Source organism: Syzygium oleosum, unplaced genomic scaffold (genome assembly GCF_021117445.2).
Source record: "Syzygium oleosum isolate NSW1041296 unplaced genomic scaffold, Sole_v2.1 Sole_v2.02, whole genome shotgun sequence".
NCBI lineage: Eukaryota > Viridiplantae > Streptophyta > Magnoliopsida > Myrtales > Myrtaceae > Syzygium > Syzygium oleosum.
This window is the reverse complement of record NW_026607486.1, coordinates 15,590,418-15,617,501: the sequence shown is the minus strand read 5'-3', so window position 1 is coordinate 15,617,501 and position 27,084 is coordinate 15,590,418. Positions and strand designations below refer to the sequence as shown.

General features: G+C 40.5%; 2 protein-coding genes and 1 long non-coding RNA gene across 5 annotated transcripts; 2 read left to right on the top strand and 1 right to left on the bottom strand.

The window, feature by feature from the left end:
* Window positions 1-1,136: 1,136 nt before the first annotated feature.
* On the bottom strand, window positions 1,137-1,742 carry LOC115670495 (uncharacterized). The gene has a single exon (XM_030591797.1). The coding sequence runs from the start codon at window positions 1,740-1,742 to the stop codon at window positions 1,137-1,139; it is 606 nt and encodes a 201-aa protein (XP_030447657.1).
* An 11,629-nt stretch (window positions 1,743-13,371) lies between these two features.
* Window positions 13,372-21,192, top strand: LOC115672011 (uncharacterized). 3 transcript variants are annotated; one of them, XM_056308657.1, is made up of 7 exons: window positions 13,372-13,605; window positions 13,705-13,783; window positions 14,017-14,063; window positions 14,247-14,413; window positions 14,924-15,131; window positions 17,356-17,528; window positions 20,873-21,192. In XM_056308657.1, the coding sequence occupies exons 1-6, from the start codon at window positions 13,600-13,602 to the stop codon at window positions 17,521-17,523; spliced, it is 675 nt and encodes a 224-aa protein (XP_056164632.1). In that variant the 5' UTR covers window positions 13,372-13,599; the 3' UTR covers window positions 17,524-17,528; window positions 20,873-21,192. The 3 variants fall into 3 exon arrangements, with proteins under 3 accessions (XP_056164632.1, XP_056164631.1, XP_056164630.1); XM_056308656.1 differs by having other exon boundaries at window positions 13,372-13,629; window positions 20,988-21,192; XM_056308655.1 differs by having other exon boundaries at window positions 13,372-13,629.
* A 354-nt stretch (window positions 21,193-21,546) lies between these two features.
* Window positions 21,547-25,468, top strand: LOC130137370 (uncharacterized). The gene is made up of 2 exons (XR_008815819.1): window positions 21,547-24,281; window positions 24,344-25,468. It is a non-coding gene; the product is annotated as an uncharacterized LOC130137370 (long non-coding RNA).
* The last annotated feature ends 1,616 nt before the right edge of the window (window positions 25,469-27,084 follow it).

Below are 27,084 nucleotides of genomic sequence, written 5' to 3'. Positions count from 1 at the left end.
CGTTTTGTTGAGGAGTATAGCTAGCAGTCAGCTGACGTTTTACTCCATGAATTTTACAATATTTGTCAAATTCATTAGAAGTAAATTCTTTACCTCTATCTGATCTCAACGTCTTTAGATTAAAGCCACTATGTTTCTCAACATAGACTTTAAATTCTTTAAATTTGCCAAAAGCTTCTGATTTTTCTCTTAAGAAATAAACCCATGTTTTTCTGGTAAAATTATCGACAAAAATTAGCGTGTACCTTTTTTGTCCGACTGATTCCACCTCAACAGGGCCACATATATCTATATGTACCAACTCCAAAGGCTGCTTGGCTCTTCTAGCGTTTTCAACTGGAAAGGATTCTCGATGCTGTTTTCCAACGAGACATCCTTCGCATGGGTGGTCTAGACAGTCGATCAAAGGCATGCCGGTCACCATCTTTTTCTGGACAAGTAATTTTAGTCCACGAAAATTTAGATGACCGAATCGAAGATGCCACAGCCACTTGCTATCTTTTGCCATGTTTGAAAACTCAACACAGTATTCGTTTGAAGGGACAGAGGGAACATTCGGTTCTTCGTCATCTGCGCTGTCGTGATCAACTTATTGTTTACACCTCTGATAGTGCAAACTCCATTTTCAATATTAACTTTATGACCTTTTTCGGAAAGTTGCCCAACACTAAGCAAATTCCAGAAAAGTCTTGGCACAAAGTAAACGTCTGAAATAGTAACATCAGTACCATTTTTTGATTTGATATCAATGTTACCTTTGCCCAAAACGGAAATTTTTGATTTATTCCCGAAGTTGACTTCACCATGAACGTCTCGTCTAATTGCGAGAATAGCTCCTTTTGGCCACACATGTGATTACTGCACCCGGTATCGAGATACTAGATATTGGCATCCATGGTACTCGAGTCATCCATTTTGCATGCTAACACCACGTTTTCATCAGCATCGACAGCATGTACACGTTCTGGTTGCTCGTGCCCCATGTTTACTCGACATTCGGATTTGTAATGTCCGAATCTGTTACATTTAAAATACTTTACCTTTGATTTGTCACGTGTTTTATATTTTCCCATGGAATTCAAATTTCCACCTCTACCTCGGGCACCTCCACGACCTTGGGCACCATGATGGCTTCCTCAATTTGAGCGAGCGACCCGACTCTGCAATGCTTGCTCGGGATTCGAACCGATGGACTTCTGATTCATTCTTTGCTCATGCGAGCATAATGAACCCATCAACCGCTCCAATGTCATGGTTAATATATCTAGGCCTTCTTTGATCGCCGCAACAATGTAGTCAAATCTCTCAGTTAAAGACCTTAAGATTTTTTCTACAACTTGAACATCTTGGAGTTCTTCACCATTAACCTTCAGTTGGTTAACGATGGTTTGCACATGATCAAAGTACGATGAGATAGATTCAAAGTCATTCATGTGTAAAGACTCGAAATCTCCTCGAAGTGTTTGGAACCGCACCCGCCTGACACGATCATCGCTTTTGTAGGATTTTTGCAAAATATCCCATGCTTCTTTCGCGGTCTCTGCACTCGATATTTTTTCAAATATCGTTTCATTTACGGCTTGAAAGATCACATATAATGCTTTCTGATCTTTCTTCCGAAACTCCACCAAAGAGTCTTTCTCCTCCTTTCTTAAAGCCTCGAATGCTTCAGCATCGGCTACGTCGGTGTAGCCATTCTCCACCAGGTTCCACAAATCTTGGGATTTGAAAAGAACTTTCATCTAGACAGACCAATTATTGAAATTCCTTCCGTTCTACTTTGGAAGTTGTAATTGAACGGAACTGGTGGATGCCATTGCTAGCTCTGATACCAATTGTTGAAAGCAAAAAAAGGATATAGAGAAACTTTGAAGATTTTAGTGAGAAGCATACAAATACACAAATGAGAGAGGATAATATTCAAAATGCCTTTTGCTCAGGCTTTACACAGAGAAATACAAGCTTAGCTCTACAAGCTTTTTCTCACAACTCTCAACTCTCTCTTTCTATGGCTTTCTACACATTCTTACACAAATAGGGAGGGGACAACCTATTTATACTACTCTTAAGGTAGAGATGAAATTTTCTTGAAGACCAAGTTTGTATTATCTTGAAGGCCAAGTTGTATACTTGAGGACTCGTAAACTTGAGGATCAAGTTTGAATAAAGACAAACAATTTTAATATTTCTAACAAAAATTAGGTGCTGAAATTTGTAATGGAGAGGGAGCAGGACAAAGGGCTCGTGATCATGTCAATTTGGTAAAGACGAAGGTGAACTATTTCGGACTGTAAGTCCAAGAAGAACAGTTTGGACAAGGTTGAGTCCTGGTTCATGGATATTTGGTAATTGAAGATGTCGCATAGATCCTTGGTGTTCAGACCATGGCGATTAAAGATGCTCGAAGGATGAACTTCTGTGAAGATATTTGCTCTGGTCGTGACTATGGTGATGAAAGCCAGTAAAAAAATTGTCAAACCCCGAAGGAGTTTGGGGATGTATTGAACATTGGTGGATGGCGGAGCCACCACAGAATGTCTTCTCTTTTTCTTTCTTGCTCTGCTCAATGATCCTGCGCTCACCCCTCTTGTTTTCTTTTATGAAGCTTGTTTTAGTTGTCTTATTCTTTGTTCGCCTCGGACTTCAATATTTTTTTTATTGAAAAAATCGGACTTAAAATATTCATTAAAGGTTGCTAGAATATGTCGCCGGAGGTACAGAAATGATTGGCTTTCTGGCACTCGAGTGATAGAAAAAAATTATTGCTCTGAAATGAGCGTCATATGAAAGTTACAACACTTCTTGCATCATTTTCCCGATACTATCATTTCAATTCATAGCAGCACCCTTCGAGACTCGTATGAATATCATGGATCCTGTGATGCAGAGCCTCCTCAATTTTCTACCGTCGATTGGAAACGAAAAAAGAAGTAGATGAAATGAGGAGTGTGTTTTTTCACTTATGGGGGTTGAGTGTCTACGCCATGATGCTGCAACAGTCTACTGCTTTTAACTGAGTTGGGTTGGCCGATGCCATCTTGATTGCCAAATTTTATGATGAATGATCATCATATCAATGAGGACTTATGCAGTGATGATCAATCAATAATTCAGAGTTGGAAACTGAACCTTGGCATGGGGATGCAAGTAGTCAAATGAGATGACTCCTCCACAGAGTTGAATCAAACAATAATCCAGAAAATAAACAAAGCATTTGTTGATGTATATTTCTTTCTTTTACAACAGACAAGGTACTCAGCCATATTTATTCAAAAGATAGTCTTTCCTATTTTCTCACAGAGTTTATGAGAAGAACATAATCACAAGTCTTTAAAAGGTTATTGCTTATTGCTAAATATCTACTGACGGAAAGACTCCATAAAGCTGTGTTCATCCTATTATTGGGTTATCATTTCCCTTGAAGATGTTGGATAGCCATTCAGAGAATTGGTTGATCTCATCCAGCATTGGCTCATCCAAGAGAACTCGGAGATCCTCCATCCCGTCTGTTCTCAGCGACGCATCATAATCTGGTTGGGGCTGGTTCATATAACATGCTTGAGGTTGAGGTTGAAGTTCCACTCCTGCTACAAGATCAGTTCCCTGGTTCATCACGCAGTATTGATTTTCTTGGGAAGTCACTGGATTGTCGCCGGTCAAGGTCTCGTTCATGAACCAGGCTTCAGGTTGAGGTTCCACTTCAACATTCAATCCCTGGTTCATCACATAGTGTTGATTTTCTGGGGAATGCTCGAGATTGTTGCTGGTTAGGGACTGGTTCAAGAGCTGGGCTTGAGGTTGAGGTTCCGCTTCTGCTACGAGATCCAGTCCCTGGTTCATAACATGGCATAAATTTTCCTGGCAAGTCACTAGATTGTCGCCAGTCTGGGACTGGTTCATAAGCCAGGCTTCAGGTTGAGGTTCCACTTGAAGATTCAATCCCTGGTTCATCACATAGTCTTGATTTTCTGGTGAAGACACGAGATTGTCGCCGGTTAGGGACTGGTCCATGAACCACTCTTGAGGTTGAGGTTCTGCTTCTGCTATGAGATCCAGTCCCTGGTTCATGACATGGCATTGATTTTCTTGGCAAGTCACTGGATTGTCGCCGGTCTGGGTCTGGTTCATGAACCAGGTGTTGGGGTGATGTTCCACTTCAAGATTCAATTCCTGGTTCATCACATAGTGTTGATTTTCCTGTGAAGGCATGAGATTGTCGCCGATCAGGGACTGGTTCATGAACCAGGCTTGAGGTTGAGGTTCCGCTTCTGGTACAAGGTCCAGTCCCTGGTTCATGACATGGTATTGATTTTCTTGGGAAGGTGCTGGATTGTCGCTGGGTAGTGACTGGTTCATGAACCAGGCTTGAGGTTGAGGTTCCACTTCTGCTACCAGATTCATTCCCTGGTTCATCACACAGTATTGATTTTCTTGGGACGGCTCAAGATTGTCACCTGCTAGGGACTGGGTCAATCCCTGGTTCATCGCCTTGTCTTGATTTTCTTGCGAAGGCACGAAATTGTCGCTGGTTCCACTCAGACTGATGAGAGAAGCAAACTCTGTGTAATAGTCGATCTCTCTTCCCAATTCGGGAGGCACAAAGGGAGTATCAACTTCGTTAAGTAAAGAGTCCAATTCTGGGTGATGCTGCAGATCCACGAGATCAGAAGAATCGGAAAGTGCTGTCCAGAGATGTTGCTTCTGCGGTGAATGGAAAATTTCAGCCACGCCTGTGAAGATGTTGTCTTCTACTCCCACCTGTGGAGGCACAGTTGGAGCCTCATTGCCACTAACTGCAGTCAAAGACATTGTCTGGTTTTGCAGGCTAAAGACAGGCTCGGAACCTGAGAGAACCAGGCTGCTATCAACTTGAGGAGGCATGCTCTGGGATGTAAAGGTGGTAAGATCCGCCACAGGATTGATGCTATGAATGTTTGGCAAGTCCGTCCCCAGCACTTGATATATGCTTCCTTCATATCCATTATGGCCTTGGTTCACATTGAGATTGTTATTGGAAAAATTGCTCTCTTCTCCAGGATAGTTTAAACTGTGACTTGATGCTTGACTGCCACTATGCACTTTCTCATAATGAGATGAGTATGAGCTCTGCTCAGTTGGATTGGCAGGTATATCCGAAAGTTGCTGATATTGGTTCTGCGCTTGTTGCAGGACTTGGTTCGGGATTTGATTACAATTGTTGAACATAAGCTGAGGATTTGGAAAGAAAGACTGCTGGCTGGTGTCAGCATAACCCCCGCTTCTGAAGTTGATGCTGGCCTGTCCTACTTGGCCAGAAACGGGAGCTTGGGCGTCTGGCTGCTGATGAGGTTCAACTCTCTTGTTGGAGCCGCCTGGTTTTCCATCTGAAGGCACATTGTTCGTGCTGGCTATATCACAAAGACGCTGCACTTGATTCTTGTACTTCTGAAAGGGGGAATAACTCTTAGTACACAGAACAAGAAGGATACATATGATCAAGTCTAGATTGTAAATCAAAACAAGGAGGAGGATGGAAGACATGTCACTTAAGAATGTACAAATTGCAGAATGTGCACAAAAGCGTCTAGACCTGGACAATATGCCGGTGAAAACCAATCTTGAAGTAGCCAGTCAGAGTAATTAAAGGCTGGTATATTCATCAAATGTATATTCCAGACATGGCACGACAGCACTGAATTGGAGTTTATCAATTTCGGACATGCTAGGGCTAATGATACTACACAATGATGATTTAAAATAGAATTGGATAAAAATCAAGCAAGGGAGAAATTACCTGAAGGTGGCTTGCGACTTGACGATGAGTTAGGTATGGCACATCCATCATTTGCAGTATCGTTTTCGGGCGTGCATCTGCACAAGAAACGAGAAGACAGTCAGTCTGTCATACAGTACGTCTATGCACGGTTATTAAATTAGATATTTCATTTTATTAGAAGATTTTACTGAGAGAATGAGTATTACCATCACCAAGTGCACTCAGTGCCACAGTAAATTTGCGATGCAGCTTGGGATTCCACACAGCCTGTCGCATCCTTCTTCTCCCAGGCGAACTAGTCCCGATGCTATCATCCTCCGTATAGTCTGTGCCCCAATCCTCCTCGGAGACATTCTCACCATCGGAATCAACCCTTCCCGAGTCAATTCTAGGTCTCTTGTATTCTCTCTCGTCGTCCTTCCCATCATTGGATCTCTTCGCACCGGCTCCTAGTGTCGTCCCTTTCCCTTTGACATTCAATGGTGCAAAGCGGCTTTTCCCCACTTTCGGTTTCTTTGCGCACCTTTCATCAACTTGGTCGCCTTCCGCTGTATGTCCTCTTTTCTTCCCAAGTTGATCCATAGGGGCCTTTCGAGTGCTAGTCGCCTTATCTATCTTCTTATTAGGTGAATGCTCCTTCCTGAGGACTTTGTTTCCTTTAGATTTCACCAATCGAGCATTTCTCTCTTCCGTCAGTAATATTGTTCGCCTTCGGAATGCATGCTGCCATAAAACCTTGAGATTTTCTGGAGAAATGGGTTTATAGAGAAAGTAACTCGCTCCTGCGGCTAGGGATCTCCCCGCTGTGTTCTTGTGCCGATTCGCTGACATTACTGAATTCCAAATATGGTTTACGAATAAATGCGCTAAACTAGGATATATAAAAAGTGAAGTATAAGGTAATAACATGAATGCAAATGAATTGAGTAGAAGCTCACAAATGACAGGAATTTCTTCCTTCATTAGCTCGCAAAGGATCGAAAAGTTGTCGTCATTGATCCTGTCGATATTTGCCATGACAAGCTTGAACCAGTCCTTCTTTTCCCGGACAATGGACAAAGCGACCGATGCTAATTCAGTACCTGTCACTGGAACAAAGAAAGAGAGAGAAAAATGTACCTGTTGGAACGGCTAATTAAAAGAATAGAGATCTTAATCATTCGACAATGAACAAGTAATACAACAAGGAGTTTGTAAAATCATATGATTCAATTTATTTTTTCATGCCTCTTCCTTTTTCCTTTTCGGATAAATTGCTTTTGGCGCGAAAAGCTAGCCGTCACAAGCCATAGTGCACGGCAACAGAAGAACTAACATTTGAACTATTGAAACAAAAAGAACTACGTTAATCATAGCATTTCAACATGAATTCCTGCGGCTCCACAGGTTAAGGCATCAATGGTTCTGCATTCTTTATGTGTTTAAACAGTTCTCATCAGTCTGAGACTGACTTTGGCAAACCCTTGTTTAACATCGAATAATATCCTGTATACACGAGAATAGAAAATTGGAGTTACTAGTTCTAGGTTTCCTGATTTTGTCTGAACATTAAAATGGAAGGAGAACAATACTAAATTTTCTTGGGGGGGCCCTAGGAAGGAGATTAATACTGTGATTCAAACATAACAAGGGCATAACTTTGTTTTGAAAATTAACTATATAGAGCTAGACATTGGTCCATAATAACTCTATGAATTAGAACAGGGATCCGATCTTCCTCTTCGACGAAAGATCACAGAATTCAAGTACTCAAAAAATGAACTCGCATTGTGTTAGTTTACTTGGATCGAGAATCCTTGCATTAATTATGGGCTTGAAACCTTTAAACACAGTTGCATCTATCTTCTACTTATTTCCATGTAGAGTTCTAAGCTTTAGATCACAAATTTAATTTTTCGCGCGGTTGATGCCGGCGCGAAACAATTCAATGTTTGACTTGTGGGGGCGGCGCGCGCAGAGAGAGAGAGAGGGAGGGAGGGAGGGAGGGAGAGAGAGAGAGAGGCCTTTGACAATGATCAACAAGAAGGAAAAATGGGCAAACCGTTCATATATATCACATATCTGATTACCATTGAAGGAGTATCGTCCAAGAAGGGACCTCGTGGACGCAAGAGACGTTGGGTCGTGATCAACCAACAGTATCGGCAGACCGCGAGCAAAGCTAGGCACCGGGTAGTAAAGCAGTTCTTCGCGACCCACGATCATGGTTATGGAATTGTGGATGGTCGATCGCTCAGCAGAAGGAGAACGACGACAAGACAAAGAATAAGCGAAGCTTCTTTCTCCTTTGCCAGATAATAATGGACAGGAGGCTTTGATGCTCTCTTCAAAACACCACACGGAATGAGAACATCAACAAGAAAACGAGTTTCAGACAACCCCGCATAGATGATAGATAGAGAGATAGAGAGAGCAAGAAGAAGAAGGTGGCAAACCCAAGGGAATGAGTAAGGGAGAGCGAGAGAGAGAGAGCCACCCAAGGAAACGAGAAGAAAGGAGGGTATATATATAATACTTTGCCTCAGTGCTTGGCATTGGTAGGACGATAAAATAAAACTTAGATCTTCTATCTAATCAAATGACCATCGGGGCCGACCCGTTCCGTCCGATATCTTGTCGTCGAGGGACACACGAAGCCGGAAAACGGGAAGATCTTGACGAACCCACAATCGGGTTGCGCCGGGGGAGTTCATATATCTCTACTCATCCTCGAATTAGTAGAGACCATCGCCGGCCCCCTTTCAAAACCCGAAATTGACAAATTTAAACCTTCAAACTTGTTTTCTACTTACTTCACTACCTATAGAGAAATCCACTCGAAAAAAGGGAGGCTCCTTCACAGGTCGAATTAAACCAAGTGGGGTCAAGTGGAAATATATGGTAATTTTGCCTTGATTTTGCAAATTTGGAGCTAACTTGGAAAGCATTTAGAGGCCTTTAGGCCAGTGTATCTTCATCCACAATCTTAATTAGGGAAGTGTTGCATGTTGTTTGTCTGTCTTCGGAAGAAACCTAAATAGGACCACACGACCTTGGTAAAAGTTGCAATATTTGGGCCGTCAAAACGCTTTAATGCTAGGAAGTGGCAACTGGCAAGTGAGTGATTTCTATCCATATAAGGATAACTAAAATCGGATGTGCTAACTTCACTTGTTGAGTTTACTTTTTTGACCGATAGATCAGGAGGAAAAACAATCATTGCTCCGTCTGTTTTGTGGAAGTCAATGTTTCCTTAAAAGGGATGGCTTGTCTCGTTCAAAATAATTGGTCGACGAAATTTTTTTTTATTATCGATAATAATTTATATCTAACCATTTTCATAAATGATGAATATATTTTTTGTTCATTTATTTTTATAAGCGATGCAAGCAATTAATTTTAGAAAAATATTTTTCAAACTATTCATTTCCACAAAACGAATGAAGCATGAAATAATCACACGATGAGTGCATACTTAATTTATATTTTGAGCATTATAGAGGTCTTGTAGAGCTATAATTTCCAATATATCCCTACTGCTTTATTTGCTCCGTTCCAGATGTTTGTTCACACGAGTTTCTTACTTCGCTATACTTCGCTAAGAATCTAATTTCATAGTATCTGTATTCCTAGGAATCTTTCGTCTTATTTAATACTGGTTCAATTACTTTTTTTCCTGCGAATGCAATATAAGCATTAGCTTCGGCAATAATGATGCCCACCGACGTCTCAAAACTAGCCGTCACACCATCAGTAGTAAGAAATGTAAGAATTGATATGCAGAATAACTTCTTACAAGGTCGATAATCATATAAAGCGACATATATTTTAGCCATTTGCATCAAGCTCAAGCTTTCTACTTGCATATGTGCTCCTTCATAAGCACACACTAAAATCGAAGGTTAAAGGTTATTAGTAGCTTATTATATACATAGATCACCACTAAATCAATGTACATAATATATTTCATTGCTCAATTCAAGTTCTTGAGCTAGAATATGCTTTGAGAGAACAAAGCCAAGTAACCTTTTTATCACTTATGTACCTCGATATCTGACTATGGGTTCGCTTTTGATCACTGTACATGTTGAGGATGCACGGGAAAAATCCGATGCTTCACATGGAGTTGAGGGAATCACCAAGAGCGAGTCTAAGTTTGAACGGTCAACATATTAAGTTGGGTCCAATTCCACCTACGTTTAATAGTTTAAACCAATGACTTATTGGTCGATTAGGATGGCGGACCAATTTTAATAGATCAAGAATATTATTATATGAAATTATGGAAATTTCACTATCATTATGACTTGTTTTATAGTTACTAAGCTTACTACGAAAAGTATACTGGGGAGACTTCTTTACAAGTTGAACTAAACAAGTATGGTGAGTAGCAATATTCGGTAAATTGCACTGATTTAATAATCTTTCAAGTTCTTAGAAAGCATTTATAGCAATTAAACAAAGCAATTTCGTCCACAATCTTGCAACCATGGGCCATGGTCAAAGTTTCATTTTTGGCGGTCAAACTTTGGACTAAAAACTGAAAAAGTTAGTGAGTAATTTTCCAATCATACAAGGATAACTAAATTTGGATGGGCTAATTAACTTCACTTGTCTTCTCTTGTTAGGTTCCGTTTTTTTTGCGAAAAATAAATTATTTAAAAAATAACAGTTTGTATCGCTCAAAATGATTAGTCAATGAAAAATGTTTTCGTTATCGACAACAATTCACACCAAACATATTAGCGGACGATGAATATACGTTTCGTTCGTTGCTTTTTGCAAGCGATATAACCGATCATTTGTAGGAAAATATTTTTCAAATAATTCGTTTTTCGTGAAACAAACGCATCCTTAATTGTTGCACCGGTTCATTTTATGTTTAGGAAATATTTCCTTTTTCTTTAAATTATATTATGAGGAAAAACAATAATACTGAAAATGTCATCGCCAATGTACACAATGACATAGGCTTACTAGAAATTGTCATCGCCAAGCTAAGTAGCGTATGTTAATATGGGTTTTAATCCAGCTCAAGGCATGTCTCTGAGGACCCTCTCAAGTATCTTGCTTGGAAAAAAACTGACGGGCAATCCTTTGTGCCATGAGCCCGATATGAAATCTGTTGGACCCAGAACGGTGATGGAAACCCTTTCGGCTGCATTTGGTCGACGGATGGAACGATCTTTAATGGTGGAGCTCGGAGGAATGATAAGACTACCATGGATTATGAATGAGCAAAAGGAACCGTCCGGACCGGATCGACCTGTCTCCTGGGAGGTTCCTGTGAAGACTGGTCCAATTCCCGATTCCTTAAAATTAGAATTGTGGTCCAGTTCCCGATTCCTTAAAATTAGAATTGGTGGGTACCGGTCCAATTCTCGATTTTTAGAAAAAAAAACCCTAATTACTTATTACCTCTCTTTGACTCTCACGACCTCTCGCTCAACTCGCCACCCCTCTCTCTCGCTCAACTCACGACCTTGATGTTTGTTGCTTGTCGCTCATTCTTAGTAGTGCTCACGATCGGCCTCGACAGTTTTTTAGGTACCAATCTCGTAGCCTATGTGCCCTAATTTTGTTTCTTGCAGCGCGTCCTGGTTTCTAGTTTTGTTTCGTCTGGTTTGGTTTTGTCATGGTGTCTTAGGAAACTAAGGGCCGTGCGGAGTTCCTCTGCCGAAGAAATGTGGAAATATTGTCACCACCATGTCTTGCGGGTCCCTAAAGAGGACTTTGACATGGTCCGAAGAGCTTGACTGGAAAATTGTGTTGATGGGTTTAGGAAGCAGGCTGATCATCAGTGTTGTTATGGAGCTAAGCAGGCTGATCATCAGTGTCGTTATGGAGCTAAACGTGCCTTCTAAAATTGAGCATTGGTTCCTGAAGTTATGTAAAGGAAGGCTACGAAGACGGAGGCATAGCCGTTTTTGGAAGAAAATGTGGACTTTAGGGCACGACTGGTTCTATGGACCCACTTGGGGTCTGGTTCCCAAGTGAATTTAGAGAACTAGTGAGTAATTAGATTTTTGTGAGCGGTTCCCGATTCCACGGTAGGAATCAATCCACCTGGAAACCGATCACCCCTACCATGGACAAGCATCGTCACTCTATGCACTCTCATCTTCTCCTCCATCAATCTCTCGTTGACTTCACTTAAGCAAAAATTGCCTTTTTTCTCCTATCTCTCTCCGATGCATCCTTTTTTGCCTGTGTTTTTTTTTTCAGATTTTTCTTTTTGTTTCCTTTGTTTAATTGTTATCCTATTTGGAAATATACTACCCTCTAAGTGAAATTTTATTTATTTATTTGAATTATATATTGGATTGTACGTTACCCCAAATGCCGAATGGGATATAAGTTATCCTATCCAAAATTATATTCGGTCCGCCAAGCGTGGCCTTAGACCCTTGAAGCCGACAGTGTAGATTCCTCTACGCATGATCTTGATGGGTAGAGGGATCTACCCATAATCTTCATGAATTGAGATCCTCATGATCCTCCCTATAAAGGAAAGAGAAATGATTGAGTGACAGATTTTTAATTCAGCGTGAAAATAACATTACATTCAAGATCATAAAAAAAATAAAAAAAATAATAATTATAAATTATTATGGAGCCTACTTATTCAAGGATTTGTGGGCCGTTGCTGTCTTAGTGCTAGCAAAACCCACTTTCTAATGTCCAAATTGTACAGCGGTAAAAGCACTTAGATTGCACAAATGACAAATCATTAAATTTAGAGGACTCGATTGAATCCAATTAAGAGGATTTGAGGGGGACCCAATCGCCCAATTGAAAAATTTGTTCGAGAGGCCAGAGGCCGGCGAGGGCGAGCCTCGCCTTGGTCGGGCGAGGCTCGAGCCCTCGCCGGAGGCCGCGGCGAGGTGGGCCTCGCCCGACCATGGCGAGGCTCGCCTCGCCGCGGCCTCCCGCGAGGGCTCGAGCCTTGCCTTGGTCGGGCGAGGCCCGACCTCGCCGCGGCCTCCGGCGAGGTCGGACCTCGCCATGGTCGGGCGAGGCTCGCCCTCGCCGCAGCCTCCCGGCGAGGGCTCGAGCCTCGCCATGGTCGGGCGAGGCCCGACCTCGCCGGATCTGGCGAGGTCGGGCCTCGCCGGCGGGCTGGGCGAGGCTCGACCTTGCCGGATCCGGCGAGGTCGAGCCTCGCCCGACCATGGCGAGGCTCGGCCTCGCCGGGCGAGGCCGCCCTCCCCAGTGGCCGGTCGCCGGACCGGCGACCGGCCAGAGTAAGGAGGAAGACAACCAAAAAAAAAGTGGAAAAAAAAAAAAGAAAAAAAAGGAAAAAAATAAAAATTCAAAAAAATATTAAAAAAATATTTAATTTGTCCACGTCGGCGCCACGTCGGCGCCGGTGACCGGCCGCCGGCCGGCAGGCCCACGTAGGCAAATTCCGGTCTAAATTGGCTAAGGACTAAATTGGCACAAAAACAAAAGGTTTAGGGACTGAATTGGCACCAATTTAAAAGGTTTAGGACTTAATTGGCACCAAAAAAAGGTTTAGGACTAAATTGGCACAAATGTAAAAGGTTTAGAACTGAATTGGCACCAAAAAAAGGTTTAGGACTAAATTGGCACTAATGCAAAAGATTTAGGACTTTTTTGGCACTTTTCCCGGCCTTCGGTGCTCTCCACTTTTTGTAGCCCTCCGTTGTTGTCCAGCGTCCTCTCCTCTCCTCTCCTCTCTTCCCTTCGGTGGCAAGTTCAAACAGCGCGCTCGGATCCAAGTTCGCTGCTTTTGGCCGGGGAGGACGACGAATCTCGCCGCCTCTCCGCTCCTGCCCCTGGACGGACCGGCGTCGACCCGGAGCAAAAGCTCTCGCCGAGGTCTTGGGGCCGAACCAGACTCGATGGCGGTGCGGTCGAGTTTCGTTTTGCGGGTCCCTTTCTCCCTCGTTTCCTTTTCTCTTGCGTTTGTGATTTGAATGATGACGACGACGGCGGCGGTACTGCAGGAGGGCGAGTTGGCGGAGGAAGAGTTCGAGCCCTTGTTCGATTACAGGCGCGTGCAGCCCAAGTTCGTTTGCCTCGATGGTGGGTTCTTGGGAAATAAGCTAGCGTGGTCGTTTGGAATTAGAGTGTTAAAGCTCGTTGCTTGTTTATTGTGTGTGTGCGCGTGCGTGCGTTTTTCGTTATTCGATGTCAGGCGGTTCCTCGGGATTTTGACGCTGGTTGGTTTTGGGAAAGGAGAGAGTTTTTTGGTTGGCTACTGTATCGTGGGATTGCTCTGAAATGGAGTTTTCTGAGGTTGGGCTGCTTTTTTGTAGATGATGATTCTGATGAGGAGCCGGTTTTCGTCTCGAAGCGACAGAAGGTAATCTGGAGTTAAGGTTTTTCCGTTGGTGTACCCTGCAAAAGTTAGTGTGGAGAATGTTTTTCGATTGCGGAGCGGAGTGTTTTTGATGAATTTTTGGTGGTTTGGGTTTGTTTCTTTCTGTCGCTTAGTAGTTGTTGGAATAATTGTTGGTCACTTGTGGTGTCTGTTTTCCGGGTTTAGGATGGGAAGGGAGAGAATGATGGCGTTCCTCGAGTGATTGTCTGCGATGGCAAGAAAGAAGAAAAGGAGGAGGAGGAAGAAGAAGATGATTGGATGCCCCCGCCACCCAAATTTGACGCCAATGCGAAGAGGAAGCTTGCCGAAGATCCTGCACTCAAGGAATTGAGGTATCGCTTGGACAATATTAATTTGCCTACGTATCTGTATGCTATGCTTCATCCAGAACCTATTTTTCTGATCTTCTAGGGTTAACCATTTTTGTTGCGTATAATATAGGCTGCATGAACCGTACAAATTTGTAAGATTTACACATGCAATCACGTATGATGTTGAATTTTTAGGATTGTTGCTGAGATGCTGGATTTTTTTTTCCATGTACCAGTTCTTCCCCTATTAATTTCGATAATGATTGTGTCCCCTAGTTAGTATGCTTGCTGGTAATAGCGCTAAAATTTTCGGGCAGCTCTCGTCACATGAAGATATTTTGAGATGCCTAATCACTGTCTGATTTGCTACATACACATTGCAAGCTGCTGTTTAATTGGATATATTGCTCGGTGTTGTCAATTTTACTTTTAAGTTTCAGAAATTTAAAGTGTCTACCCGACTTCTTCCTTTGTCCAGTTTGATCTTTTCTTGACCTGTTTGAGCTAACTGGATGAGGTTTCTGGCCTTAGGTTGATGAAGCAGGAGCTTCAAACCTTTGCACAATCTACCAAAGATTTGTTGCAATCCGAGGAGGATTCTGCTAAGAGAGAGGTCTCTAGTCCATCTCAATCTTTGAAGGATGCTTCTGCTGAATTACCCAAGCCTCAATGTGAAAGAGCTAAGATAGTGATATCGATACAGGACAAGGATGGGCCCAAGCAATTTCGTGTTTTTCTGGTATGTTTGCATTTAGAATGTCTAGACAATAAGTGTATTTTAAAAAATTGCTGGCCGACGCAACACGTAGAATTCTATTTTTTTTTTGGTTGTGTTTAACAATAACATAGTCCTGATCTACATCTTGTTATCTCCTTTTCTTCTCTCTATTGTGTAAGCATACAATTGGAGGGTTAGACTAGCATAGTGGTGGTGACAAAATCGGCTAGGTCAGTAATGAAGGACATCTGTATACCCTTCTACTTTTTGTTTTTTAGTTTTTTCTTGACTTTTAGATTTGTAATCATTTGAATTCTTGACCAATTTTTATCAGATTTCACTCAGTTTATGAGTCCGCTTCTTCTTCTGTGAATTCTTTACGTGCAATTTTCTACTTGTGAAATGTCTGGACTCTGGAATGTTTAGCTAGTCATGTTTATATATTGTGGAGACTTTTCTTGTTGAGGTTGTCTAAGAGTTGGAACTATGATGATCAAATGATGTTGAGTTGGTAAATTCCAAGCGAAGTCAGTCTACTCTGAAATGTTTCCGCCATTGATCAGTGAACTGCGATTTGTTCCATTCATTCCATTTAGCCATTTGTCTATTCTTCTCAGTGATTTACTATATCACAAAGTGGTCAATAGTTCTAACCAGAATCTAACGTTGCATACCAAATAGCACATGGTAGAATTGTTGGTTCTTGACTGCCCGGTGTGGTCTGATAGTTCAAAGAATGAAGTAAATCAGTTTTAGTAGTCAATGTGATAAAAGATGTCGATTTAAGCAACCTTCAATGTAATCCACTATATTGAGCGTCGTTTTCTAGGTAACTATGACTGTGCTATTTCGATCAGGCAAATATCTTTATGTTTAAATGCAAGTAAGCATGAAATAAATGATCTAACCAGAGTGGCATAATGATGGTGACAAATGTTAGGCAGTCATGAGAGAATTTAGTCTCGTCTGATTTCAGTTTTGCTGTTGCATGACATCCATATTTACGACTTTATGTATGTATGGATAGCTGGTACTTTCGTTTAAGGATCATTCGTTTAATTTTCTGCTAGTTTTCTTCTTGGGTTTGTAGGGAAAACTATTGGGCCTTTCCTCATCTGGGTTTAATAGGTACTTGCCAGAGTGGTGTTACAAGATCATCTGTTTAGAATCACCCCTTTTGGTCAAACATTTGAAATGAATTCTATGAATTTTGAATTAAAAGGACTAATGCCCAATGAGTATAATCCTTATAATTCCCTACTGTTGCTTGGTTGCTTTAAATTATTGAATACTGTGATCCTAGAAGCACATTTTGAAACTATATTGTTGTTCATAGATCACATCAGGCCATCCTCAGGCATGTCGCGACAAGTCTAAGTCATGTGTAATTATACTTATGGCATGCTGAACAATTCTCGGGGAATGAGGTCTATAGCATACCTGCACACACGTTCAAGGAATATCCTTTTCAATAAGCCAAACTTAGTTCTTGCTTTGACATGACTTAGCGTCTCCGGTCCTTTTGCTGTAATCTCCCGGGGTCATCTATAGGCTGGTTGGGTGGTTCTTTCTTTTCTTTAGTTTTTTTATATGTTTGAAAAACTCAAGGTAGATTCATCATCTATGTCAGATGGACTGGATTTTGTCCAGGCACGTTTAGGAATAAATGTATAAGGTAGAATGTCTCTGATTGAGTGGATTTGGGTGCAGCATTCCTTGTGATATGCAATTGGAGAGTCAACTGTCTACAGTAAAATGGCATGTACCTGTCATATGATTATTGATTTTGGCTACTACCTCCTTAATGATTTCCCTGCGGCTTTTAATTTTTCTTTCTGGATGGTTGTTTAGTCTCTGTACCTGTGCGATAATTTTAAAATGTGCTTTCTCCCACAACCACCATCCTCGTAAAGTAAAATAAGTTCTTTCTCCACTCTGCTGCTGGTAGCTATTCAGCAGCATATCCTTCCAACCTTACTTGAAATGATTCCATAAGGGCCTGATTAATGATGGTGAGCATATTTTTCAGAAGGCTATCTTCTGATTCTCCTAACAAGCCAAGCACACCAGATCCAATTTCAGTGCTGTAGCAATCAAATTCATGCTGCTCAAACACTTACACATTGTCTATTACTTCTTTGCATCATGCGGCAGTTGGCATCTTGTTCCTTAACGCTTATAATTTCTTTCTTTTTCCCTTGAAGTTCATACTGGTCGAACTTTAACTTCCATGATGTTGCTATAGGATGACAAGTTTGAGCGGCTGTTCAAGTTATATGCAGATAGAGTCAAGCTTAACCTAAAAAATTTAGTATTTACATTTGACGGGGAGAAGATCAGTCCATCAGCAACCCCTGATAGTTTGGGAATGGAGGATGAGGACATCATTGAAGTGCATGTTAAGTCAAGTTGATTGAGGTAAGAATCTACTTTGGTAACTTCTCTTTTTTCAGTTATTGCATATCGTCTTCAAGTGAAAATCGACGTGCTGAGTAAGTGAGCAGCAGTTCCACCTTCTCATTCTGTCTATTCACTTTTGCAAATGATTGTGTCTGACTGCATTTGAAGAAAAACATTAATTGGAAACATAAAAAAAAAAAACTGGTGCATGTGATAGGTTTACGATGTTGAGGGAGGTTAATGTTGGAGCTAGTAGAGGGCATGAATTGTGAAGCTTTTGCAAAGGCACTGTCGGTTGTTTTTTAGATTGATGAAACAGAACCAACCATGAAATATTGCATCAAATTGATCAGACATTGTCTTTTTCATTCTCATCACTTACGTCAAAAGTTGCTGTTAATGTCGGAATACACAGTGTCACATTTGTCATAAAAAAGTTTTCTAGACTTAAACTATGCCCGAATAAGTTACTTTACCATATCTCCATTTTTGGCTAGAAAGTGGCATTCGTATTTCCTGGTGGTGGATTGTGTGGTTTGGCTTAATTGTGGCTGAAGGCTGGAAGGAGAAAGTCAAGTATCTCTTCAAACCAAAAACTATGAAGTTAGAAAAATAGGACATGGCCTTGTTGTTTGCACCATCGTCACATGACCCTTCCAGTCTCTTCTTCAGAGAGATTTTTTTGGATAAATACTTTTTTTATGGGTAAGTTAAACTCTTTATTTCCTCAACAAGGGCAAGCGGCCAAATACAAGCCAAAAGGCTGCAAGAGTACAACCATCCATTACAAGAATAAGCAGAATACAATCAATGCTGCAGTAATATGAAGAAAACATGAACAATCCAAACTTGGATATAAAATAAACTAGAAATGGATGTGCTAATTAGCACAGAGCTGCCATGCAAGGTTGTCAGGATTGGGATCTTAAACAGAATCAGTTGAAGTTCTTTGAGATTCAAATTGTAGGATCGGATCGAGGATTGTAAGATCGTAGAAAAGTTACAAATTGAGACCTAAAATGTAAAAATTTGAAATTGTTTTATCCAATTACAGACCTATTAACATTAAGAAGAGAGAATAAAGCTCTAGTAAGGTCAATTTCTGAGTTTTGCATTCTTTAATCTCCATATCCATCTTAAGTATGAAGAATATACAATTATAAAGTTCAAACAAAACATGTCACTTAAAAATCATATGAATTTAAAGCAAGCTGTTCAAAAAACCACCCAGTGACAACTACTACCTTTCTATTCAGCCAGAAGAAGAGAAGAAGTTTTCCAAAATTGACTCATCCCTAAAATTCCTCATCTTTGGCTAACATCTTCTCATCACATTATACTCCTCTTTATTAAAAATCATCCTCACCCAAACTGGACATTAGTCAAACTCTTGATCGAAACAACAATAAAAAATCTACTAAAACAAAAATCAGTAAAAAAAGTTTAACAAAAGAAAGCAGAGGAAAAACTTTAGAAGATATGTGGATTAGAGCTGCACAGAAAACAGAGAAACTGAAAATTAAGAACTGAAAGAGAGCGATCCTATACGCTCCCATCTGGATTGTGATCCTCCCACGATCCCACCTGTTTGTGATATTTGGTGCGATCCGGATCATTGTGGAATATCTGGATCACTGGATTGTGATCCCAACAACCATGCTGCAAAGTTAATACAGACTGAACTTTCTGCTTGAGGACTTGATGACATTAAATTCAATGTTTAACTGCAAATATAACGCACTTCTACACTTGAATGATAGAAGGAGTTTGACCATGTATGGCTGCATTCCTGTCTCTCTATAGGAAATAGAACATGTATTCGAACTAGCTTGAGTAATATGGATCAAAGCTGGTTCTCCTAGCATTCTGCTACATCCACTGGTACTCCATAACACAATCTCCAAGAAATCTATCGAGAAAGCAAAGTAATATGATCTTTCTCCGCAACTGAGATGAGAGATGAGCTCTCAACTTGTTGCTCTGCTTACATAGGAGACATAAGGATGAATGTTCTCTTGTAGTTCTCAATTCTTAATTTTGTAATGAAAAAACATTGATTATCTAGTACTTTATGTACATGCCTTTGGTGAAATGTGATTTGAAAACTATCTTAGCTATATAATTTTAATTTTATTATTGGTTTAACATTGTAATTACTTTGTATGGTAATTGTTCTTGCTTTCATTTCTTTTATTTTCGAGAAGGTACAAAGTATCCAATTTCAAAATAGTGTTTTGATACTTTCAAGAACAATTTCCGAAATTTGTCTCAGAAAGAGTTTGCCAAACTTACTTCAGAATAGAGAACAGAAAATATTTTTGTCTTTATTTGGGCCAAGCCTAATCTTTTTCATCCTTTTCTAACTCTGGGTTTTTTAGCACTAATGACCTTTCAGTATCTGGGTTGCGGATGATCTTGGGAGAGTAAATAAATATATACCATAATATATGTGCAAGTCTAATGCATTATTTCCCTATGAGGATATCTATTATTTATCAACCATTGGACCCAGGTTGACTATGTATACGTACACACATTGAACCTTTATTGTCCCGGGCCATATATGGTTAACGGCATTAGATTTTCTCCAGGCGTAGTAAATATAGCATTTACTACGCCTGGAGAAAATCTGATGCCCTTAGCTATATATGGCCTAGGGCATTTTTTTCGTCTGTTTCACCATGATAATTCTACTGTTCTGGATGCTTAAAAGTCCAAGAACCTAGTGGGCAACTTCAGCCTGAGTGAGAAAGTGATTGTTGCAGACTTTTTAGAGGACCTCATGACATGATCTAGGTGGAGTTTGCTTTTGTCTGTGGTTAGCTCAAGTTGTTAACAATGTTGCTGAGTCATGTTGACCTGGGTTATTGTCTCTGTCTCGGCATTCTATGCTTTTGATCTCTCAATAAGGCTGCAAATAATTTGCGGCGCTTGTTAGTTACTCGAGTCTAACTCATTAGCTGCTTGACTGGAGGTCCATTCAATTTTTTATTGAGTTTGAATCAAGTGTAGGCAAATTAACATCATATCAAATCAAGATTGAGTTTTTAGTACAGTTGAATTTGAGCGACTTTTAACCCTAATCTAGTAGCTAACATAATTGTAACTGTAATCTTATATATTTAATTATTTTTCATACTTTGAAAACTCAAACCGGAGCTTTATTCAAGTGTTTAGTAGAATTCTTTTACTTTAGAGCTGAGTTGAATCGAGCTCGAGCATATTAAATAACTTGTTTAATAAAATTTTGTTTGAAACATCACGGTTATTTAAACTCTAGTTCAGTATTGAGTCTTGGTCGAGCTTCGAACTGTCATGTTGCGTTCAAGTAATTAAAACTATATTTCTTTGTTGGAATGTAGGTGTTTTGCAGCGATCGAGTGGTATTTGTTTTGAGGCAGCATCTCTCGAGGATTCTGTGTAAACTAGAATCTTGTACCGGCGCCTAGTTCTCATTGCATGCTCTTTTAAATGCAGGTTCTTGCTTCAAATCGGGGCTTAATAATTCAACGTCTTGTTGCCTTCTGTGGAGCTGCACAAACCGTCGTCAATCTCTCTCGCCAGCTTCTCTGTCAAACTGATAAGCCGATATACTTTGTGGCCTCACGAATGTACAGTTTGTGCCGATTTTGTTGACTGGGAACTTGTTTTGCTAGGAAAGCCCCGTGTGCGTGCTAGTTAATCGGTCTGATTGCCATTGCCATTTTTGTTGGGAAAAGAAAGTAGCTGATGAATTTCTCAAAGCTGATTTAAAATCACTTGAAAGCAAAGGGAGTAATAAGAAGGGCAAATACCTCAAAAAACCCCTGATTTTATATTAGTGTAACAAATATACTTTGGATGGAATTGAAATAGAGGGTATATATGTTACATATGTATTAATTTGGGTTTTTTCGTGACACAAAAAGAAATTGGGGGTATTTGTATCATAACGGGTAAGTTTAGAATTTTTGGAAATTCAAAAAAAAGTCAAGGTGTTTTGGTCAAAGAGGACATAGTTCGGGATTTTTCGTAGTAGTATTTGCCCTGATAAGAAACAAAAGAAATTAGTGCTGTGATTGCGGTCTTACCCGCCATTGGAAAGTAATCAAAAGCTGTCGGGGATTAGTTTCTCGGGTATGCATCGGTCCGTCTGCAGTGTACACCAATCTAGTTCTGGGTATCAATCCAAATCAAGGTGCTGATACAGCTTCGGTAATTGCTCAGAAATTCAGGTCTCTCCAGCAACATTTTTTTGGCTTTTGACGGTTCGGACGAACCTGCACGTGACTTAGGGTGGACAATAATGGGACAACTTCGTTTGAAATTGTCTATCTGTAGTTTCTAGACAGGCCGATCTAATATCATAATGGTGCTCGGCATCTTTTTCAGGCTTTAGTGGGGGGCATCATTCGTCGTCAGACACTACGGTCCAACCAACCCGGGGGGCACGCCTCCCTCCCTTTCATCAAATTGGCTTTTTTAACTTTCGCTTTAAACAGTGGGGGTCGGGGTTTCAGTCGTGACAAGGACGACTCCGCGTTCCCGAGAAGCATCCACCATCCGCCATTCAATACAAGACCAGAAAAGTGGTTGGCGGAGTTGAAATGGCATCCAATGTCTTGTTCTTTTATAAAAACCCCCCACTAACATATATCTTTCAGTTCACACGGGGAGGAGAGAGAGAGATGAGAGGAAGAGAAGCGGGGGAAAGAAAGATGCAGCGTCGGGGAGTGCATGGAATGGAAGGGTAGGAAAAACGGTGACTGAGTGGATGGCGTTTGCTCTCTTTCCTATTCCTCCCATTCCATACACTCCTTTGCCTCCTTCCTTTCCCTTCCCCTTCTCCCGTTTTCGATGGACATCGCAGTCTTCCGTTCATCACCCAAAACCTAAGAAAAACAAGAAAGACAGGTAACCCACAAACACAGATCTGAGTGATCGAGAGAGAGAGTGAGAGAGAGAGACGAAGAGAGGGAAAGGGAGAGAGGGTCTCAGGAAGTTGTGGGCATGGGTCGTTTGGTGAGAGGAATCGCTCTCGGTTGTCATGCACAGATGTGTTATGGAGGGTGAGTTTTCTTGCCAATACCACCCATGCCAATAATTTCCTGCTTTTCCTCCCTTTCCCTTCTTTTCCCCAGAGCTTTTGACGGCCATGGCAAAAAGGTTTGTTCGTTTATCTCTCAGATCCATGCTCTCTCTCTCTGTGTCTGCACATGTTTCATGTATATCTGTACCGAGTAATGGCTCAAGGGTTTCTTGATATGTGTGGGTAGTGTAGATCTGTCCTTTTGTAGCTGTTTTGCTTTGATTCAATTCGTTTTATGCTTTTTCTCTTTATCATTTCAGTTTATAGATCTGGGTCTTAGACATATATATGTGGGCGAGAAGTTGTGTGAACTCAGCTTGTGGTGGAGCTCAAACCATCTGAATCAAAAACACTTTAGATCATCTGGAGTCTGACAGACGAGCTAGATGATCTAATCTGTCAGATGTGTTGGGTTTACATGAGCGAGAGAATCTTGCATGGACGTGGATCGGATCTATTACCGCCGTTGATTATGTTGTCGATCTTTGCATGATCAATGGCTGTGATGGACTCGGTCTAGTGGATCCGAGTTTAGGTAAGTTTTTCTCTCGGGCTGATTCGTTCATGAGTATCATCGAAAATAAGGTGTCGAACACTTCCAGGATACACTTGTTGGACACTTGTGGTAAGGTACAACTATGCAATGCGATGTCGTGAGTGTAAAGAACGTTATAACGCCGTCCAATTGTTTCAAGACTTGCGATGTATCCTCGCAATCAATCGTTAAAAATTGTTGTAGCAAAACATAAGTGTATGATACGCTACTGTCCTCCTGTTGATTGTCTAAATATCATATGCTTAAAGTTCCCCTAATAATAGTCCAAACGCTCAAATTTTTAGATATTCGAAATAAGAATGAAAAGTGATTTGATAATAGATGCAAATCATGTAATAGATTTCGTCTATTTTATTAAATATGAATAGTGGACACAATCGAAAAAGCTTGATGATAGATGATTAGATTTTGATTTACATTGAGTATTTATATGGTGCATTAAACCCTAATATTTACTAATCAAATAAGGGTATTGTTAATAAGTGCCCCATTAAAACTTGTTAATCAAACCTAATAAAGAAAGGTTCTCATTTTCCATACATCAATAGCACATAACACGGGGAAAGTGGTGCTATGGAAATGACGTGGCTTTATTTGTGTGGATGTTTAACAAGTGTTTTCGGGGCACTCGTTAACAAAATTCATTGAAATAAAATGGTGAAATTTGATCTATACTTGGTACCGTGACCCGGGCCTACGCTCACCCCGTGTCGATAACCATTTGTTCATCCATTGGATGTCCTATCCCATCTCGTGGATCACGGTGAAGAATTTTTGACACTATTTGCACACTATAATATTGACCATATACGAGAAATTTTATTGCCCAACTCCGGTACATTGACATTCAAACCGGCCGTACGTCATCTCGTTCCGAGTGGGTAAAGGTCAAGGAGCAGAAGAGTTTGTCGAACCGTAAATACAATTTTAAGAGATTGGTGTAAAAGTCTCGTTGTATGTCCTATATATACACCATGATCTACCTGGTATTTCAACTTTTTTTTTTATTTGAAAAAGCGGTATTATGTTGACCTACGGCTATAATATTTGTCTGAGCAAATATATATGTTTACAAAAAATTACGTGTGCGTATTTGAAATGATATGACGGTCGTTGGTCAAAATTGCCAGACAGCTACAATGTAGTTGTGGTCATTACAAAAGTATAGTTCATTGCCGACGGACCTGGCCCGACACGGGCCCAAGAGAGGCGGGACATGGGCCTAAGATGGGCTGGCACGGTACGGCCCGTTACGACACGGTCCAATGGCCATCCCTATAAGTATAACCTAGAGCATATTAACAGTTCCCAGTCCCGTTTTCGCCTTTCTGGGGAGACTTGGCAATACCAATGTGTAATGTGTGGACTCTTGATTGGGATAAGGGGCGCTCAACTCGTTTTATAAGATAAGAGAGCACCGCGCTTCGAGAGAAGGAAAGAAAATAAAGAAAGGTAAAAGAAGAGAGAGGGACAAGGGAAAAGAGGGTTTTGCGCGTACACGCCACGGAAACCTCGCCAAGCCGAATTTTCTTCGGTTCGCAACGCTCCGTGAGGACTTGAGTTATTTGTTCGTCTAATCGGAATAGTTTTCGGAATTAGGACGCAAATTCGAAATTACGTGATATCTGAATTGCGAAATCCGATTTCGACTTCGTAATTCAAATTTCATATGACTTTGAATTTGTGCCCTAATTGCAAAAATTATTCCGATTAAACAAATAAATGGCTTGAATTTTTTGCGGGCGTTGCGAATCAAAGTAAATCCAGCTTGGAGAGGTCTCCGTGGCGTGTACGTGATAAGTCCTCTTTTCCTTTTTCCTCTCTCTACTTTCTTTTCTTTTTCCTTCTCTTTAAGCGTACTCTCTGTCTTATAAATAAGCCGAGTGTCCATTTTTCCCTTCTTTGACGAGACTTTTTTCTCTTTATATTTTTTTTTGGCTCCTACCCTTTGATCCAATTTGGGGTATTTTTTTTTTACCTCAAATTGGCAATCTCTCAAAATTATTGTGGAGATGGACTCGCAAGAAGTATTTGCACTACTTTAGAAACAAACTATCTCTCACTGTTTTAGGGAAGAAAATTCATGTGAAGATTGGTTGGCAAATTGGATCATTCAATCCTACGATGTAAATGCCACTTCGGCATTGGATAGGCATAGGTTTAATTCGCCTATTATAGTAAGATCAGTCTAATTTAAATTTTGTTAGGCAAGTGTTAATCTAATAATCGGGTTTTGCCCATTTTCTTACCCAATAACAAAGTCTTAAAAGAAATTTCGTCATTGAAATTTGAATTTACCTCTACTTTCAAACAAATGAAGGTATTTGTGCCTCACCTCCTTCGCGAGCTCCCAAGTTGCCTCTCTTTCCGTCTGGTTCTACCATTGGTATTCACATATGGAATAGTTCGGCGTCGTAACACTTGAACTTTCTTATTGACGATACGAATAGGATGCTCCTCAAAACCTTGAGAGTGTAAAAATCTAGAATATGTTATGGATTGGATGCATATTACCGCAATAAAGAGACATGCGAAGCACCATGTACACTTGATAGGGCTGGTTGTAAACAACTTCGCCAACCTTCTCTAAGATCAAGAATGATCCTAGGACACAACTTGCCACACTAGTTGAATCTCATGACAACTTTCATAAGAGAACCTTTAGGAATATATGAAACCACACACTAAATTCCACCTTGCGCCTTTTAGGGTCTCCGTAACTTTCCTGACGATTTTGTGCTCTTTTAGACACTCTCGAAGCAACCCGACTTTCTCTTCTGACTGCTGAGTGAATTCAGGACCGGTTAGTCTCTTCTTGCCAATATCATCCCAACAGATAGGGTTCTGCATTTTCAACCGTACATAGCTCAAAAAAAGTCATCTTAATGCTAGAAGGATAGTTATTATTATAAGAGAACTCAGCCAAATGTAGATGTTCGTTTCACGAACCACCAAAGTCAATAACGCTGGATCTCAACATATCCACTAATGTCTAGATCGTTCTCTCTGATTCTCATCTATTTAAATTGGACTCGAAGATTTGTTAACTGAGCACCAAGTTGATGCACCAAAACTTTCAGGTCAATTTCTCATATCCTCAAGAATAAGTTTTTGAGAAGTCAACAAAGTCGCCATATTTCCAAAGATTTACAGCTCAAGGCATCTGCTGCTATATTTGCTTACTTAGATGGTAATTGATAGATAGGCCATAATTTTTCATAAGTTCTAACCATCCTTTGTCTCATGTCCAATTCTTTCTGAGTATAAATATACTTTAGACTCTTGTAATCTTTGAAGACTTCACATTTTTCATCATACAATCAGCGTTGCTATATTTTCAAGCAAATACAACCACTACTAACTTTGAAATTTGAGTGAGTAGTTCTTCTTGTTGGATTTCAATTGTCTAGAAAAATATGCCACAACTTCATCACCTTGCATAAATTCCAGAAGACAAGATCAATATAGGAGCTAACATTAGACGCCTCTTCAATTCTTGAAAACTGTGCTCACACTAATTTGATTGAACAAATTTAGTCCATTTATGAGTTAAGCAAGTAAGTGGACCAGCAATTTTGGAGAATCCCTTCACAAATCACATGTAATAGCCTGCTTACCTAAGGAAACTTCTCACTTATGTAATTAGTAGGCCAATTCCCCTGAACAACTGTTTCAACTTTCTTCACATCTATCGAAATGCCATCCTTCAGGATCATTCAAGATCACACGACTTAAGAATTCTATATGATCAAGGCAGAAGTCACACTTATTGAATTTAGCATGCAGCTTCTTTTCACGTAAAATCGATAGGACAAACCTTAAGTATTGCTCATGTTCCTCCAAACTCTTCGAATATACCGAAATATCATCGATGAACACTACAATAAATATATCTAAATACTCCCTAAACACCCTAAGCAACAGGTGCATTTGTCAATCCAATAGGCATA

What these genes read in the sequence shown, in the direction of transcription:
- LOC115670495 (XM_030591797.1), bottom strand. Translation starts at nt 1,742, where the DNA reads ATGAAAGTTCTTTTCAAATCCCAAGATTTGTGGAACCTGGTGGAGAAT.
- LOC115672011 (XM_056308656.1), top strand. Translation starts at nt 13,600, where the DNA reads ATGGCGGTGCGGTCGAGTTTCGTTTTGCGG. An exon ending in GGTCGAGTTTCGTTTTGCGG is followed by an intron (nt 13,630 to 13,704) that starts GTCCCTTTCTCC and finishes GCGGTACTGCAG; the next exon opens with GAGGGCGAGTTGGCGGAGGA. An exon ending in CCTGCACTCAAGGAATTGAG is followed by an intron (nt 14,414 to 14,923) that starts GTATCGCTTGGA and finishes TTCTGGCCTTAG; the next exon opens with GTTGATGAAGCAGGAGCTTC.